General features: G+C 42.0%; 1 protein-coding gene across 4 annotated transcripts in view; it reads right to left on the reverse strand.

The window, feature by feature from the left end:
• Nucleotides 1-293: 293 nt before the first annotated feature.
• The window catches only part of rps6ka1 (ribosomal protein S6 kinase a, polypeptide 1), a 42,890-nt gene continuing 23,769 nt past the window's right edge, over nt 294-19,414 (reverse strand). The window contains exons 1-22 of one of the 4 annotated variants that reach the window (XM_029460061.1): nt 13,196-13,284; nt 12,181-12,234; nt 8,935-9,051; nt 8,753-8,834; nt 8,566-8,646; nt 8,319-8,398; nt 8,048-8,154; nt 6,839-6,876; nt 6,122-6,264; nt 5,939-6,009; nt 5,716-5,804; nt 5,558-5,622; nt 5,309-5,411; nt 4,977-5,107; nt 4,458-4,583; nt 4,251-4,340; nt 3,581-3,739; nt 3,167-3,328; nt 2,942-3,018; nt 2,727-2,844; nt 2,497-2,634; nt 294-2,057 (exon numbers count right to left, since the gene is read on the reverse strand). In XM_029460061.1, coding sequence (XP_029315921.1) covers nt 1,935-2,057; nt 2,497-2,634; nt 2,727-2,844; nt 2,942-3,018; nt 3,167-3,328; nt 3,581-3,739; nt 4,251-4,340; nt 4,458-4,583; nt 4,977-5,107; nt 5,309-5,411; nt 5,558-5,622; nt 5,716-5,804; nt 5,939-6,009; nt 6,122-6,264; nt 6,839-6,876; nt 8,048-8,154; nt 8,319-8,398; nt 8,566-8,646; nt 8,753-8,834; nt 8,935-9,051; nt 12,181-12,234; nt 13,196-13,237 — 2,196 coding nt within the window. In that variant the 5' untranslated portion in view covers nt 13,238-13,284 and the 3' untranslated portion in view covers nt 294-1,934. Of the gene's footprint in view, nt 2,058-2,496; nt 2,635-2,726; nt 2,845-2,941; nt 3,019-3,166; nt 3,329-3,580; nt 3,740-4,250; nt 4,341-4,457; nt 4,584-4,976; nt 5,108-5,308; nt 5,412-5,557; nt 5,623-5,715; nt 5,805-5,938; nt 6,010-6,121; nt 6,265-6,838; nt 6,877-8,047; nt 8,155-8,318; nt 8,399-8,565; nt 8,647-8,752; nt 8,835-8,934; nt 9,052-10,663; nt 11,163-12,180; nt 12,235-13,195; nt 13,285-19,414 lie in introns of those variants that run through there. The other 3 variants (XM_029460059.1, XM_029460058.1, XM_029460060.1) reach the window with 3 other exon arrangements.

Raw genomic sequence — 19,414 nt, forward strand, 5'->3', positions numbered from 1 at the left:
AGACTTTGGGAATATAGTTTCCCCACACTCGTGGAACTTGACATCGTGAGCCTGAGGCTTTCTCCACATCAGCCTCTGGAGCGCAGCGCAATTAAGCATCACTCTATAATAAAGATAAATAACGGCAGCAACGAGGAGCTTTATGTCATGCATAATATGCAGCACCAATAAAAATCACACTTTTTCTTCTGTCGCTAGTGGTGCTTTTCAACAGTTAAATTAAGTTGGTTATCTGAATTTAACTTTAAGGAAGTGCAAAACTAAATCCCACAAAAAAAAACAATGAGACACAGTATGTTGTAGCAACTGAATTTTTAATATTTGTAAGATATAAAAATCTTCATCTTTATCATACAATAGCATCTTACCATAAATTGAATCAAAGATGGGATAACTTTGCCACAAAACAAGAATTATAATATAACTTTGATCCCTTTTGAGGTAAGACAGCTGGTTCATAGATTGTTTAGCCACACAGGTCTTCCCTTCTACACATGTAGCCTACATGCGGTTTGGTTTGTTCATGTGTTTCCCATGTAAGACATTCTGCCTCACCTGTAGGTCCAGGCACCGAGCTGAAAGCAGTACCTTTCCTGTGAAGCTACTTACACTGAGACATGTTTACTCTTCCTTAGGATGTCTCAAATTGAGAGTCAATAAAATGAAAACATGTTATATAATCAACAGAATCCAAGGAATTATTCAAATATCATGCATGAAAGAGTTAAACACAAGACTGCTGAAGGTCTGTGTGATATTAGCAACCAGTGATTTGACCATTTTGTTTTAAAGAGAAAGGCTGTGTTGGAGTGCTCAAATAAAGACAAGTCAGCCTTGCTTTCCTTTCACATCCCAAAAGAGAAGGAGAGACCTGCACGGCATTAAGTCCACAGACTGTGATGTGCTCAGCGTGTCTTTCACTATTTTTTAAATCACCACTTTCTTTGGACAAAAAGAAAATAACAAAACAATTAACAACAAAAGCAGCCAACACAGGAAACAGCATTCACTATGCATTATCCAAGAAACACAGTGAAAAAAAAAGAGAAAAGCAAATATAGAATTTTAACATGCCACATTGTTCCTTGGGCAAGTTTTCTTTCACAGAAAGCCACCTATTTTACTAGTTTTTGTAGTAATAAAATGAAAAGACATCTCAAATGGTTGCCAGCAGGTTGACAAAGCAGAGAAAAGGGAGCAGAGAAACAAGCCACATGACATCACGTCACCGGACCATGCACACGACCCTGCCGTCAGTCTCACACACACACACACACACACACACACACACGCACACAAAATCCTAAGAGGCATTTATGGCAGAAATGTTTAATATTCAATGTAATAATGCTCTTTCAAAAACATTTAACAGCAGTTGGACAGTACTGTGGTTTTGTGCTGTCGGCACAGGTTGATTTGGCAGCATACCCGGTAATATAAAGCTCATCAACTTTACAAAAAAAACAGGAAGACAGACAACAAAACAGGCAGACAGACAGGCGTGCAGCAAGCTGGATGACAACCAATCACAGCAATGATTAAGAGAAAAAAACTTTCATTGTCACAATCTCCAGTCACAATCGCTAGTCATGCACAAACACACATTCACTCCCACACACATACATACACAGACGCACACACACACACTCAGCACTAATATATCTGCAGGCATTTTTTTTTTTAACCCTCATAGGCCCCCCATCTTTCGCTAGTCCAAGGAGACTGCCTAACAGCGGTTGACGAGCCTGAACAAGAAGGATGTAAGCAAGAGCAGGACTGATGCTGATGTCACAAGATGGGGGCAGGACCACAGTCAGTGTTCCTTGGCTGGTAGAGGCAGGTGGACATTTGAGTCCACCGTGCAAGCTGACTGGGTGGTTGGAGCCAGGAGGTTTTGGTCAGTCTCCAGTGTGCCGATTGGTTGCTTTGAGTCTCTACAGGGAGGTGGAGGGAAGCTTCTTGACGCGCCTCTGAGCTAGGAAGGAGCTCTCGATGGGCTTGAGCTCTGGAGTTGGTTGGGATTTCTTCAGGGCAGAGTAGGTGGCTGCCATCGCACCCTGTACATAAACAGATGGTGATTTGAGCTCAAATAACTATCCAAATTGTGTGTATGAATAAGAAAGTCATCCAGCAGCAACTACAGTAATTTTAAGATAAGATGATAACCACAAAGTAAAGTGGAATTAAATCGAATAATGCCACTATTTTACAAAATATCAAGAGCAGCTACAGCTTTAAACTAAAAGTCGATGTACATTGTTTTATGAAGTATTACAACACATTTCTCCATTGCGCCGATAGTGGTAAAAAAAACTTCTTAGGGTACTTTTAATTCTAAAATATTCAACTGTCAAGCACTGTGTAACTGCATCATGTAAGAACAAGATGTAACCAGCAGATATTCAGTATTAAACGGCATGGACATCCCTATTTAAATAATGATATTCCATCATTTCTTTAGTTCGTAAAGAAGCTTTTAAGAGAACGGCTTGTTACCTTGACCAGTTTGGGGTCGTGATGTGGGAGCTGGCTGTTGGGGAGTTTGTCTCTCTGGACAATCCAGGGATGTTTGAGGACCTGCTTAGCAGTCAGTCTCTGATGGGGGTCAACATGAAGCATCTTTGACACAAGATCCTAGAAAGAGCACACATGAAATATTAAATTCTGACTCGTTATCTCTGGAGGAACATGAGCAAAGAAGCAGTCGGTCAGATGTGTAGTTCTACCTTTGCAGCATCAGACACAGTGTCCCAGTTGCCTCCAGTCAGACTGAAGTGACCGTTGCCTATCCTGTTCAGGATCTCAGTTGGAGTGTCCTCAGGTCCGTTGGCAAATGGAGTAAAACTGGTGGAAGAAAAGCAGAAAGACATCAGAATGAGTATAAAGAGCTGTGAGATAGAACAATGTGTTCAAGAAAAAGGGATTAAGTGTTGGTATTCACCCGGCCAGCATGGTGTACAGTAAGACTCCCAGACTCCAGATGTCGCATCCTTCATCGTAGCCCTGACGCTTCAACACCTAGAATGAAGTTGTGAAACACACATTTGACATGTCATTTTAATTCCACATCATTCAAGGCTTTCAGTTTAATTTGGATCTGAGCAAAATGTAATGAATTTCTGCTTCTGACAATCCTGACCCAGAACAAAAAGGAGACTCTGCTGACCTCAGGAGCTACGAAGTTAGCAGTGTAGCACGGGGTCATCAGGAGGCCGTTGTTGGCACGCAATTGCTTAGCGAAGCCAAAGTCACAGATCCTGATAGACTCTGGATTCCCCGACTCGTCAACATAGAGGATGTTGCTGGGCTTCAGGTCTCTGTGCACCACCTGGAGGAGGAAAGACAACAGGAGGGAGTAAGTGGAGAGTAGAGCTACAGAGGAGTAACTCAGATACCTGCGGCACATCAAAGTGAAGCGTCAGAACACTGAATAGAGTATGATAAGATATTAATAAGGCTCATCAGTTTGTGTGACGATTTTAATATTAACATTCTCAGATAAAAAGGGGGAAGATTAGTTTAAGATCATTTATCCCCAGAAGAGAGTGACACTGGTGGCGTCTCTAGTTGTCCTCCTCACCCCCTGTGAGTGCAGGTACTCTGCAGTCTTGGTGATGGTGTGAAGCACAGCGCTGGCCTCTCTCTCCGAAAAGAACTTCTGCTTGAGGATGCGATCCAGCAGCTCTCCTCCACGCATCAGCTCCGTCACCATGAACACCTGCTTACCATTGTCGTACACCTGGGACAGAAACACACACACACACAGCACACACACACACACACACACACTATCATATCACCATCTGTGACACTCGGCGCACATAAAGCTGAGGTAGGTGTTGGGAGTAATTGGAAAGAAACTTCCATAATAACCTTTCAGCATATTGTAAATTAAGTGTTCTGAGAGAAAACTAGACTTCTGCACCACCGCTTGGCTCCGTTTCCAGGCTTCAGAAAATTCTTTGGCCAATTACAGGACTTTTCAGAGAGAGGGTGTTTCTTTTGGCTGTTCTACAAATGCAGATGCGTGTGCACGTCCCTTAAGATGGTGAAAGCCTGATTCAACATCAGAAATTCCTGCAGAAAAAGCTATAGCTATTTCAGCAACTGCCCACGCTGCAAAGCAACCCAGAAGAGGAAGACAGACTAGTTTAGCCTTCTCCTAACCGTAGCTAAAGGCTCACAGCTGAGGCTCCCTATTTGCTAAAGGCAAATAATAGTGTGCTATAAGTGAGTGTTTTTATACTCACGTCCTTCAGTGTTATGATGTTGGGGTGCTGTCCATATCTAAGTAGAATCTCAATCTCCTCAGCGGGGTCTGTACTTGTCTTGTCAATCATCTGCCAATCACAATACAGTAGATTAATCATATTGCAGTAAAGAACAGTATATTAATTATGCGTTGTAGCTGTAGAGGAGGAATGTTTTTCTTAATATATGCGTGCGTCAGTTCATACCTTGACAGCGTATTCTGTGTTGGTGGCTTTGTGGATACAACGTTTACAGACAGAGAAGGAACCCATGCCAATGTCTTCCTTCAATACGTAGCCGTCGCTGAACAGCAGGTTCTTCCCATGTAATTGCTGCAGAGGAAGAAGAGCGTTGGTAAACAAAAGGTGTGTGGAGGACTGAACTAGCTGATGAAGTAGATGGATTTCGGAAGGAGCTGAATCTATTTTTTCTCCTCGCAACATTCTTTTCCGTCTCTCTTGTTGTAAAACTGTCCGTCTCAATCTAGCGCACAGAGTTAATTGCTGTTCCTGTGAGGCATGAAACATGATCTGTACCTCTGTTAAGCAACCTCATTCCTTTCTTCTCCCCGTCTGCCTTACACACACACACATTGCACTTTCCCCCCTCTTTCTTTAGATAGCTGTAGTTTGTGTGTTTAGTGACAAATCCAACACAGTAAAAGTAAAATCACTAGATTTTAGGACTCGTTTTAAACTAGATCTAAGCAAACTACTGATTCTGACCTGGACCACTGGGTGTGGCGGGGGCTTGACTGGCTCCAGACAACCATCCTCCTCCAACTGAGTCACTGCAATAAAGCTGAAGCCTCTGAAGAGCTGGTGAGCTCCGGCACTGGGGGGCACGCCGGGGGAGTCTGAAAGATAAGGAGGAAAGTCAAGTATTGAACAAAGGGAGATATAGAGATGTTCAAATATGAAAACAGTCAAGCTTGTGTATTTTTTGCAAGCACTGTTTTCAGATATAAGACTTCCACTGAACTGCTTTCAGGGAGGAAATAGACATGGAGTAAACCAATAGTACAACACCAGGTGAACACGCAGCTTTTATCTCTGACCTTTAGGGGTGCGGGAGGTGAACTCCGAGTCAAAGTAGAAGGTGTCGTCTGGACGCGCCACCGCCGGTCTGAACGGAGGTTTTAATTCTCGTCTGAAGAGTTTCTATAAAAAGGAATAAAATGACTTTTATCACAACATATAGTTCACGGTTTTCCCTCCCATAAAGATTGATGGTTATTCTAAATAAAAATCGTATTATTCTTTACTGCGCATATATAATATAATATCCTTGACCGTCGGACACTCACATTCCAGTCAATGGTGGAGAAGAAACCATGCCGTTTGATCTCCTCTGCACCGTCAGCACCAGATCCTGTAAAGAAACATCTCAAAATCTCAACCAATGACACACGTATACGAAGCTAACGTGCATTTGTGAATGTTATGTTCCCGAGTTGATACTAACCCAGTCTGTTGGAAGGGTTCCTCTTGAACAAAGCCCTGAGCAGAGACTGGGCCTCTGCACTCAGGAACTGAGGCATTCCCAGGCGCGCCCTGCAGGGGAGAGACAGACGGCAGGCAGCTCAAGTTATTGCACCAGATATCAAGAGAGGCGCTTTCAAATCGCAACAGGAAACGACAGCTAGCTTCTGCTTTGAATTGTCTCTTCCACCTTGAGAATCACTCACTTCAGAATCAGGTTCATAGTTTCTTTGCGGTCCTTCCCTTGAAACGGCAGCGATCCAGTCAACATCTCAAACTGGGAGACAGAACATACAACTGTGATTTACATGTACCCGAATACACAAATATTAATGCTAAAGGAGTCTATTCTGTGTTGGCTTCTAAAATATAACATGTTTCCTGCTTACCATTAGTACTCCAAATGACCACCAGTCGGCGCTCTGGTCGTGCCCCTGCCTGTTCACAACCTCGGGTGCCATGTACTCCACAGTACCACAGAAGGAATACGCTTTCTTCTCATGATCAATGGCTTCTTTACACAAGCCGAAATCTGGAAAACACACCACAAGCCACTCAGCACTTCACAGCACAGAGTTTAGCACCCGACTGTTATGTGCCGTTTGTTATTCTGAACGACTTTGCATATAATCTGATATGACTAACGTGCATCTTTTATCACTTATTTTACGTATTTTTTTAACTTTTCAAGTCTCAATATACTGAGGTTAATGAAATATAATGAAAACTATTTTTACAACACTTAATCTTGTCTGCATTTGTCCCTCAGAGTGTTATATTATTGCCTCGCTATAATCTCCTATGTCACCTTTGGTTCAATGGTGGCTGGACCCGGGAGTAAATAAATGGCAGTGATTATGGATGATGACAGAGACAGATTAACAGGATCAAGTGTAATAATTAACTTAGGAGACATGTACAGGCCCACATGCAGATATCTGGAGTCAGCAAGATAAGGCTGTCACCCAACTGTGAGGAATGAAGGTCAACAAGGAGAGAGAGAAAAGTGTGTGTGTGTGTGTGTGTGTGTGTGTGTGTGTGTGTGTGTGTGTGTGTGTGTGTGTGTGTGTCGACAGAGAGACTGGGTGAAGGAGCAGGTGACTCACCTGTGAGTTTGATATGTCCCTCCTCATCCAGGAGAATGCTAAAAAAAAAAAAAAAAACATTGTCAAATGTTAGATAATATCTGTAATGTATTAATAACCTTTACAACCTAAAGGCACCTTATTTACTCTTTGATCACTAGCAGCACTGTATTGCACATACATGCCACAAGCACGGGGGAACTGCAGAGGGTGAGGAATGCATATCAACAACTGATGGCCGTAACCATAAAAAGTAGCCGTGCCGCAATTAAAAAAGGAGAAGAAGACTGCAAGCCGATGTAAACAACGCAGGGTTCAAAACTTAAGAAGGCTTTGCAAATATTTAATGAGGCAAGTTTGCACTCAGTGTATGTTAGGCCTAAGGGACGCAAACAAAGCATTATTGTGAGGAACGATAATTCTAAATGTTTAAAGTGCAAATTAAAAACTCCACCGGGTACCTTTAAAGTACATAACAGTACAATAACTCATGAGGCGATAGAAAGATTTCGTTTCAATTCCAAACACTAAATAAAAAAAAACATCGCAGTGCAGGTTTTTGGTTATTGCATGATTTATTAGATTATTCCAAATAAAAGCTTCTTCAGGGAGCACTGCAGCATGGAGAACAGCTTTTTCATAAAGACTACAAGAACATATGCATACGTCTCAGTGTAATTCCACAGGGGAGCTTTTATGAGATGAGAGTTGGCTTCACAAATATAAACCTGGGCCAAGTTGAGGAATTTTATGTGCAGTCCAAAAACATTTAAGCAAAAAGGTCAGTGACGCCGTTGCCCGGCACATGAATCTGCTAATTATCCAGATGGTTTTCCAAGAAGCATGGTTCTATATTATTTAATGTACTTAAATACAATTTTGAGGTGTAGTTTACTTGAGTATTTCCATTTACTGCCACTTTATACTTCTACTCCACTACAATTCACAGGAAATATTGTACTTTTTACACCTCTACTATTTATTTCATAACTTAAATTACTTTGAAGATTCCAATTCAGATTAATAACACAAATTCAAGAAATAATTTATCATATATTATTACAGGTTAGGAGACTTTATTGATCCTTTGGTGAAATTCACAAGCTACCCAGCAGTAACACAAGCTCCTCCTTTACCAGCTGCAACATTAAAGTGATGAACACATTAATGCATCAATAATAATAATTCCATATTATAATATACAATATATTATTCCGAAATGAGCCTTACTTTTCAGGTTTGAGGTCTCTGTAAATGATGCCCAGGCTATGGAGGTGGTCCAGTCCCAACGCCAGCTCTGCTAGATAAAACTTCACATCCTCCTCTGTGAACATCACCTGGGAGGCATGAGACACAGAGAAAGAAAGAATGGAACAATAACATCACAAAAGCGAGACAATAGAGGAAAAATCGATACATTTTTGTCATCAAGTGAGATAAATGACCGGACGTTTTGGACCCAAGGCTCGCAAAACATTCAAATCCAATGAATGACTCTCACCTCTTTGGAGAGTCTAGTAAAGAGATCTCCACCTCTGAGAAAGTCCAGGATCAAGTACAACTTCCCTTCAGTCTGGAATGCTACAAATAAAACACACAGTTTAATCCAAATCTGATTTCACAGTAAACATGACAGAGGAAGGTTTCTGTAATTTAAAGCAATAAAACAGGAATTCAATCAGTAAATCCAATAAAGAAAATGTTTAAGTTTGGCAACTAGAGTGAAATACATCTTCAGGCCGACTCACCATAGTGCAGTTTGACAACAAATGGGTGGTTGACGTCTGCCAGGATGTCTCTCTCCATCTTGGTTCTCACGCGGTCCCTCACTGAAGGATGTCAGAAAATAGTTAAACATGCTCATCACAACAAAGCCAGCCTTTTAAACTGTCCAGCCGTGACGACAACATTCAAACACATTACAGCCTACTGTACCTTTCAGTGTGGCCTTCTTGAGGACCTTCATGGCATAGAGCTGGTTGGCATCGGGAGGGGTCACCTTTCGCACCAGGAACACCTGCAATAAAAAAACACCAATAACACCTGTCATATCGGATCAGGGATTGAGAACGCAAAGACAAATGTCAGGCAAAGGGAGCAACAGAGACAGCAGTTACCTTGCCGAAGGATCCCTGTCCCAACACTTTGAGCAGTTCAAACTGAGAGGCATCAGCCTTCTCTGAGCCCTCTTTGACCACATGGGTAATGTTGATCTCCTTGATGTCTCCATCTTCCTGAAGAGTGCAAAAGTATAATAAACCAGTCAGTAATCACAGGACAAATGGCTCAAACAATGAGGATACTGTGTGTGTGTGTGTGTGTGTGTGTGTGTGTGTGTGTGTGTATAAGGATTGTGCAAAAGGCAGAAAGTAAGATTGATTAATGTCTAAAAAAGGAGAAGTTCTTTCATAGGTGACTATCACTTGCTGTAAATAACACTATATAAAAATACACTTCACAAAGAGGAAGCCCGGTAAAAAGTGAGGTGCGAGTGAAACGAATGCATGTTTCTGGTCGATGTGTGTTTTGTTTTTTTAAAAGTAGTTTCTGGAAATGATGGTGACTCAAACATCACAAGAGACTGACTGTAAACCGTCAGTGCACATTTCAAACAATGCCAAGTCAAACGCCTCCAGTGGTTCATTTTTATGTTTTTGGAATTGGACACAAGTTTTATAACCTCAAGAGACTTTTAAGAAAACGTCTCTGGTTCAGGGTGGAGCACTGGCACTGCTGACACGCCACCACATGAAACACCACACACACACACACACAGCTGACCTGATGTCAACCTCACAAACACCCTTCAGAAAAGCTTTGAAGAATCAACAACAAGCCTCTGTACTTATAACACCCAGAGTTTCACATCTTGTGACTATGACAAGGCACAGTACTACAGTTACCGGCAGGGAGAATATTACATTTAACTGTATGGTTATTTCTACGCTGGAGGCTCACAGCTACTTACAGAGTATAAAATCTGGAACAAGAAAGTAGGACATCTTCTGTTCCACAGTTTCTATCCCTTAAAATGTATGTTGTGCAGACACCAGAAAACATGCACACCTTTATCATGCACACCAACACCGTAGTCGTGTACATTAGCATTCATCTTGTAAATAGAACACCCATTTGCTGGATCCACTTTCTCAAAAGGCAAAGCTTTGCTGTTGTTCAAACAAAATAAGCAATTCAAATGCATCAGTGTTGTCTTGTGATGGGCTGTTAATCATTATTTATGTGTAGTCGACAGTAAATTAATTGACAACACTTTTGATGGTTGATTATTTAATCTATTAAATCATTTAACGAGCAATAAACGCCAAACATGCTCTGGTTCCAGCTTCTCAATGAGCAATGTGAAAACATAATTGTGTGTTCTGGGAACTTATGATGGGAATTATACATTGTTCACTGTCGTTTAAAAAATAAAACTATTGATAAATTCACTGAAAGAATACAGAAAATAATCATTAGTTGCCACCCTAGACTAAATAATTAATCTACTAATCACAAAACTGAATGATGAATCAGTCAAGAAAATGCTAAAATTTTAACAACACACCGTGAACAGCAAAATCCAAATGCCACCACAGCGTATGATTTTATTTGACAACAGGAAACCAGAGTTTGTCGAACACACAGGCTCTCACAGCTGCAGCTCGCTTCTAAACAACCACACATAACAGCATCGAAGCATCCTCTGCACTTTGCAGCGTTAATAAATCCCACTTCTCTACGTGTTCTTTTTTTAATAATGACTGTGCACAACACAACGGCATTAAACAACTCTCTGGAGACTACTAAGAGTTAATCAAGATGCCGACATGAGGATCATCACTTTACCGTCCAGTGGTTCCTCTGCGCAGGTAAAGTGTCAGTGCTGTTGCTTGTTGCAGCTGTTGCAGCTGTTGCTCTGCAGCCGTGTGCGGGGCTGCCAGCCAAGGCTTTGTTCTTTTTGAAAAGGTAGAGGGTCAGCAAGCGGCTCAGGGTGAATTTTCTCTTGTCCTTTTCCATCTCAGCATTGCCAAAACTTCTGCTTCATCATCCATAACAAGGCAAACACCGTACTACCTCAGATAAATCACCTTCATCACGCGACAAAGATCACTTAAGACACATATGTGCACTTGTGTCAGGATTCATTCTGTGGATATCCAGTACATGTGGAACAATCTCTCAGCTACTTCCCTTCATCTATTCTCTCTGCGGGGGCCTTCTGCTAAAGTTTTATTAACTCTTCTTCTTCATCTTCTCTTCCATTATCTCTCCTGTCCCCCCTCTCTCTATTGCTCTCTGTGTCGGTCTGATGAGCCCTGTGTGTCCTCAGTGACTGACTGCAGCTGAAGTGAACTGGAACCAAAACGAGCAGGAAGGAAGAGCCTGCACTTATTCTCACAGTCCTGCACAGTCCCCCCCCCCCCCCCCCACACACAACACACACAAACTGCGGCTAAGAAAGAGAGACAGTATGTTAAACAGAGCGAGAGACAGACAGACAGGTGGATTGAAATTGAAAGATTGAAACAATAGAAAAAAAGAGAACGAGAGGAGGAAACGGTGAGAAAATACAGTGTTTTTTTCTGTTGCCACGATTGAAAATCATATCAGTGTCTACATTCTGTGTTGTCAGTGTTTTGACTGCAAAACCCAGATCTATGTGATCATCGTGTGCACGACACATCACTCTGCTGCTTTCTTAGCCAGATAACCATTGCTAAAGAGAATTGATCTCAATTGGCTTGATCGGGTTAAATAAAAAAATGTTTTTACCCACAATTCAACAGAGTAGAAGCTGGAGAACAAGGGGGGGGGGGGGGGTGTATGAGGTATCCCATTAAGGTTTGATTCAGACACTGAATCGCTGCCTGCGGATGACAGAGATTTTCCTGTCCGTGGAAAGGCAAGTCCCTCTCATAATAGTCTATTCATGCTTATCCTGTCCCTTAAAAACAGCCAGCACCGGTCCTTAAGTGCCCTCTCACTCTTTTTTCTTTCTTCCATCTCTCGCTTTATTGCTCTTTGTGCAGTAAATACCTCTTCACCAAGAGAGAATAGGCAGTTACACAGCGCATGAGTCAAACATTAGTATAATCGAGCTGTCAGCAGACCTACGTCACTGCATTGCAGTCCACACTCTGAAAGTGTTCATTTAAAAAGAAAAGAAAAAAATAGTTGCAATTGGTGAATTGAAGTTCCAGAGGGCAGAGAGACAAAAATGCAAAAGTGTGTTAGCCTGAAGTAGATGCAATGCAGAGATGTTACTGTAAGCGATATCAAGCCTGAGTGTGTTTGCTCAGCAGGAGGAGCTGCAGATTGCTTTCATATAAAGCAGCTGTACTTTAAAAGTGTCCAGAGCTTACCTGCACTCTAATATTGGCAAAGTCCCTCTCTATCCAGGTGATACGAGACTCGTTCTGGGAGGGGAGGATGGTTGTGTGGAAAGTTAACGTCAGGTTACAAAGAACATACTTGCATTCAGTAAATTTCAATACAAAGGAAATACAAATAATGCAGATGTACTGGGCACGAATGCACAAGTTTCCTTGCAGGCACAACTCATAAACAGACACACACACACACACACACACACACACACACACACACACACTGTGGGGTCCGAATAGTGATGGTTGCCACACTAGTGACAGGAAACGTCTCTTCCCTCCTAGTTCTCACTTCCCCTTTTCTTGCTTGCTTCCTGCTCGATAATTGAAACATGTTTCAGCGAGCAGCGGGGAGCTGGGTATCCGAGTATTTTCACAAAAAAACGTATCTGACGGATCACACGTAAAAAGTTGCTGGCAGAATGTAAAGCATCTGCAAATGAGCTCATGCAGACACTCTGTACTCAATTGACAGTTTAAAGGTGTAATTTGAACATAGTGCACTCAGTCTCTAGACCGTGTTAAACTGAAATGACTTTATTGCTTAAGAACTGAATGGGCTCGGCACATACAGATTGTTCGACTAAAGCTTTTGAATTTGTATTGAAATGACTTTTTAATGCAACAATGCACAGGCTGAACACTAACGTGCCAAAACAGAAAGCGTGTTTTATGGATTAGCACTGCCTTGCAAATCAATTGCACGTGTACACAACTAACCATTTACGAGGTGATTTGAGGTAAGAGGAGGTGGAAGATAAACACGGCCTCCTGCTTTTCCTCGCACTTCACAGCGGAGAAGATGGCAGCTCAGCATCACATCCACCCGCACTAAGGAAACCCCTTCCTCTCCTCCCAAAATACCACCACACACACACACACACACACACACAGCTTCGGGGCAAGTCCCCAAAACATCCATCCCCCACGGCACCACCCACACTCATAGAGACGCACATCAACTGGAGGTTAATGACAAACAGACACTTGCCTCTCTTGTGCGGGTTTTGGTGCGAAATATGAGCCTCCACATGTCCAGATATTTCCATGTCACTGGCGTCAGTGAATCTCTGTGACACTAACGGTCTTACAATTACACAGCACTCTGTGTCAGAGTTAGCCAACACCTTTTGTATGCAATACGGCAATGACAGAGATACAATCTGCACACACAAAAATAGGAAGTGAAGTGAAGCTATAAAAATGGATATGAGCAGAGGAGTGACTGGTTGGGGACAGAGATAGGAGGAAATGGTTTCAGAGCTGCGGGATGTGTTTTCTCATTGGGAGAAAAAAAAACAAACAGCATGGGCAGGGAGTGGGAGAGGGACAGAGGAAGACGGGGAAATGACACTGCTGCAGGAGCACAGAGCAGTTCCAGACACGTCTACTCAACTGCGTTGCACAATTTGTGCAAAAAATGTGAAGTTAAACAAACTTCATACAATTAGGCACTCAGTATGATTACACAAACTTCGGTTGGCAACCACAGGAGTTCCCAGAGAACGGGGGGGGGGGGGAAATTGATTGCATGCTAATGTCAGCTTGTCAAGAATCAGAGATTTTAGAGAAAATGACAATCCTGTTTGAAGTTCGCATTTTCCTCGAGAGTCTCATCTGGCTAAACTAATTGCATCGGTTGTAATTAGAGTAAGCACTTGCTCCCTTCAGTAACGTATGCCTTCGTGACAGCTAGAAAGCCGATGTGGCTGTGGTAAAGGATGTGGTGTAATGGTCTTTTATAAACACAAGGGGCCAGTGCAGGTCTACAGCCAGGCCAGCGCTCCAAAAAAGGTTGCCATGAGATAGGAGCTTTAGCCAAGTAAGGGCATGTTCACATAGTCAGCTCATGCCTCCTCCAGAACTCACTGTTGTAGCCAACATTAATTACAGCACGGGAGACAAAAAGGGGGACAGAGGGGGAGCATGCGAGAGGTTATAGAGGCTGGCCTGTTTAAAAACTGTCCAATCGCAGCAGTAGAGGCCCACACATGTTTAAACCCTGCAACAGCCGTGCCATGTGAAAGTAAAGCAGTACACTGGAGCCCTAACGCGCAGTATTTGTCTCAGTGCCTCTCTTTCCTGGAAAACGGAGCCAGAGCAACACCTGCACGTTTTCAAATGCATGACAGCTCTGACTGTTGGGAAAGGAGAAAAAAAAAAAGAAAGAAGAGAAAGTCCAGAGTGGAGGCAGCAGAAATGACTAGTGTACATGGAGGGAGACAGAGTAGTCTAAACAATCCAACCAACCGCGGTCTCATTACTATGAAAACAAATATCCCACACACACACACACACACACACACACACACACACACACACCTTTATGGACTGCATAAAAACAAATGCAGATTGAACCACCTGTTTAAGTGATGTCCTGGTTGCACCGAGTCAGCGTGTCTTTGGTTTGTGTTGGGTGCTTGACCCCTGCATGTCATGTTGTGCATTTATAACTGCAGACTCGATGGACTGTTGAATGCATCAAAAAAAAAAACTGTTGTTGTTTTTATCAGTCTCAAACCCTGTCATCTCTCCATCTTCATCAACTCTGAAGGCAGGTATCAAAGAGGGCTACTATATTTTGGCAGGGCTGACTCCTTCATTCAGATAGTTTCTTTCCTGTCAGCCAAGAATGGCAGGCTGGTACGGTAAGAGGCAGAGGGAGGGAGGGAGGGAGGGAGAAGAGGCAGTGCTGCAGATAGACATTCACCCAGTCCCAGTACAAATCCTCAGACATCATGGTGCTTTAATACTAGTTTAGCATGGGGCAGGCAGGATGAGAACAGATTTAAAAGGACATCATAAAAGGAGAGACACATGTAGAAAGAAATGCATGTTCTGGTTCAGGCCGGCTAGGACTCGTAGTCTTAATCCCCCTCTACTTAATGTGATCATCGCTGTCTTTGCCAGAGCTTTCATCTCAGAAAGATGAGAGACAAGAGCTTCAACTATGGCCCATCATTTTTAAATAATAGAACAGTGTGTGTGTGTGTCTCATACTGAAACAATGAGGTTTTATGTGGAATCTTTAGCGCATTACATCATAACACAAAAACAGAGAAATAGTAGAAGATAATTAGTTATGGTCAAGGGTTTATGACTAGTTACAGGTCTGTTACTGTTGAGGCAAATTGGCATCTATTTTTATCGTTTTAACCTTCCTGACATTTCACCGGGGTATACGGTACAGAATATGTATTTAAAAATTGTTAATGTAAAAGCTGAGCTGCTATCGATCGAAGCCATTGTAACATGTATGACAGTCTCTAGCCTACAATGCAGTGTGTCTAATATGCATTTAGCCTACTTAGACAAGTATTGCTGCGTTAACACTTATGGCCCTTCTTCCATAGATTCTTGCTGGAGGACCTGCACCGCAGATAAGGGTGGCCAAACTGAATAAAACCATGTGGCTAATAAACTGATTTTGTAGTTGGAAGAAGTCTAACTTACCTTTATCATCGGGACTAAACCTAAAACACTCCCAAACGGACAGATTTTTCTTTTTTTTACGAGTCCTGTAACGTTATCCCCATCACTCAGTAAACCTCTTTCTAAGATCACCTGACACTGACCGCTGATGGTGCATGCGGACCACTACAATACATCACTGACATCTCCGTGTCAGTGTAATAGAAAGAGGATCTTTATTATTGACTGTATTGAAAGTCATACTTTTTCGGGATTTCTAAATACCCTGGTAACCCGTAATACCTTGATATTGTCCGAGCCTAGAGGGAACATGATTTGATCCTTGACCCCTTGGTGGATCTGAGGGCAGCACTGTGGTTAATACCCATTCTTGTTTAGCATACTATCGGTCTATCCAATTCATGGCTTCCAGATTAAATTACACATAAAAGTTGTAAGAACAACCAGATTTGTTTTTTTTTTAAAAAGACACTTCGATACACAAAAAACATAAAAACTGCTACTACACTAACCCAACCTCGCAACACATCATTAAACGTTAATCATTAAACTCTAGCGAATGTTTAATGTAGCGACAAATCTCGACTGGCACGTATGCTAGTTTTATATCAAATGTCATGAGTTAAAAAGTGGATGCTACAGGAAATCTTGTGTAAGCATCTGTACTATTAATATCACCAGCAAGAATAGCGGTAAGATGATAGGCAGTTCAGCGCTGGGCCAGTTGATAGGAAGCCGTAATGGACTTTTGTAATATCCACAGTGGCAGCAATGGTCAATAAATAAATAAATAAATAAATACAAGAGAGACAGAAATGGCAGGAGGGAGAAAAAAGGGAACAAAAGAGAGGGATAGAGCGATAAGTGGAAGAGATAGATGAGACAGAGGAAGAGAAAAGAGTGGGTGGTGTTAATATAAACAATGAGGTCATCCGAGTAAAAGCTGAGCTGGCTGACTGCAGTGGAAATGTGGAGCGCTCTACATGACCATGCATAGAACACAGAGCAACACCCATAACCACACAAACAATAACATTGCATGAGCAATTTTCTTTTTTTCCGTCACCCATCTCTAATTTCTCTTGTCATCACGTAACCATTCCCACCTCTCAAAGTTCAAACGCTTCACACCAGCCCGGAGCAGCTTAAAATAGCAGCTTCATATCTCAGTCAATACTTCCTGCTTCCTCCCTCTCGTGGTTCTCCGCTTTCCTTAAATATCAACCCAAGCACACACTCAAAACACACATTGGCATAAATCCAAACACTGGCATGGGCATCCTTCTTAAACACTATTCATATCCTTATGCCCGGTTTCAAAACACGTCCAACTATCAGTCTTTTTCATATATGAACTCCAGCCAGATAAGTGGCAACTAACCCTTCCCGTCTGTAACACTTCACTATCATGTACATGTCCAACCCTAAAAGTTGTTTTGGGTTGGAATATAAAATGGATTTTAGGGTAGGTATGTAAAAGTTACTTGCGGAAGGTTTTAAGAAAGTTAATCGCCTCCTCTTACTTTATTAAAAAAGCCCATCGTGATTGTTTTCAATCTGTTCACAGCTTTTAATGGCTACAAAAGGGAGAAATATAAAATTCTTAACGATTTTAAATTTGTAGCTACAATCCAAATGTAACATCTGAGGCAGATAAGATGAGGTTTTGATGACATTTGTCACTGAAACATGGCTCATGATGTATATTTGACTTTCATTCATGCTGTATAGATTTGCTTTTTTGGCCACTTGGGGCAGAACAAGCCACAAACGCAACATTGACATATAAAGATATGACAAATGTTAAAAATAAAAATACATCTTTCCCCATTTACACATCCAGCACACTGACACAGTAACACTAAACATTCATTTGGAGTCGTATTTGATGAATGCAAGTCCAATATTCAGTCTCTTTTAAGCTCTGCTTTTGGTCTCCACCAACTACCGAAGGAAACATCTGGACCTTTAGTGGCTAAATGCTCCACTATGTTCACCAGCTAGTCGTTAACTTTGTCTGCCTGATGTTTGGTGCTCGGCATGTAACTCAAACGGGGTTAATCAAAGCTTGTTATCTGAAAACAGCTGCCCGCTGTGGCTGGGTAAAGTCGATGAGACCGCTGAGGCTTCACCAAAACATTTAAGTTGTTGGCCGTCAAACCTCACCTATGAGCTGGAAGAAGCTACATGAGGGGCACTGCAAAGTTTTGGTGAATTCTCAGTGGGTTCATCACTAACGGACAAGAGACTAATTATACATTACACATCGCCACCGTTATGTAATAAAACATTTTTTATTCTGAATTCCATAAAATGCAGAAAGACAAAAGTAGTTCATTGTTGCTGCTAAAGTGAGTTTAAAATTAAAAAAGGGTGAATGAACATGACATGAATATGAATGATGACAGATGGGGCCAGCAGACAGAATTTAGACGCATTTGTCGGGTGCAACTTGGAGCCCTGTCTTTGATCAAATCAGCAATAATAAAATTCACCCTGAAGCTCAGAAATAGTAAATTAATTGTAGAGGTTGACATTCAGGTGCCAGTATTAGATACACCGAGATGCCTCAATAGTAATGTCTTCATCTGCGGGGGAGAACAGATCTGCGTTTTTATCATTTGTAAATAAATTGACTATGAAATATGTTGTTGATAATGAAATTTAGCATTTCCTTTTCTGCATATGACACTGCTGCCATGGACACCAAAGGCCAAAGGTTATATGCCCCTGGGGGAAACACTTAAAACTGCTGAGAGAGAGAAAAAACAGAAGCAGACCGAACACACAAATGCAAGAACCTGGAAAGATAAACAATCTAATGGAAGTATAAAAAACAAAATGCAGCAGAGGTTTTATTAAATCAAGAGAGAAAGAGAAAGGGCAGAGATGATAAACACCATCAGCATCCATATTAATGAGAACTATGAAGGATGAGAGGAACTGGTCGGTACATTTTCTTTAAACGACCCCGAGAGGGAGAAGCGGGAAACTATGGCAACTGTGTCTGTCTCCATCTCCCAGCGTACTCTTTGTAAGACAAGAGGTTGTAGGAGAAGCAAGGCCATACAAACATTTACCAGCCTCCATCTTCACAAAAACTTCTATGTTCAGTTTGATGCCAGAATCCTCTCCAGACCATCCGTGTTATCCAAGTAATATATGATGATGGCCTTTAAAGGTTGACGCTGTACTTTGTGACTTTAATATCAGAGACATTTTAGGATACACACAATAATCTAGAAGACGATGCACACACACACACTGGATGATAAATGAGGCTGACTTCCTGTCAGAACAGCCATGTGTAATCACTACTGTACTAGTGTGCGTGTGTGTGTGTGTGTGTGTGTGTGTGCATGTGTGCGCACGTGGAGTGTTATGTTAGTGTGCATTAAGACAAACTGATATATGAATGAAAATCCCTCATGAGAAGACCGCTGAGGAGTTGTTTTACTCGTGTGTGTGTGTATATGTGTCATCATAAACCTTTTTCTTCCTGGCGGCACAAGTCGCAATCAGGGCTTAGCGACGACAAGGACACAGTAACCATGACAACTAGGCCAATAGCAGCAATGGATGGATGGCGGAGGGAGTGAAGTGAATAGATTGATGGATCATAAGTCTGAGGGGCATCTGGTTCAAGTCTGGTAGCTTTTTAGTCTGTTCTGGGATGATAAAACACCCTGATATTTGGACTTGCAGTGCTGAGCACACAGTCCCGCTGCATTCATTCACAAAAAACCTTCTTTGGTTGTGTCCTATGGGTTTTTCATTC

Source organism: Cottoperca gobio, chromosome 22, assembly GCF_900634415.1.
Source record: "Cottoperca gobio chromosome 22, fCotGob3.1, whole genome shotgun sequence".
Lineage (NCBI taxonomy): Eukaryota > Metazoa > Chordata > Actinopteri > Perciformes > Bovichtidae > Cottoperca > Cottoperca gobio.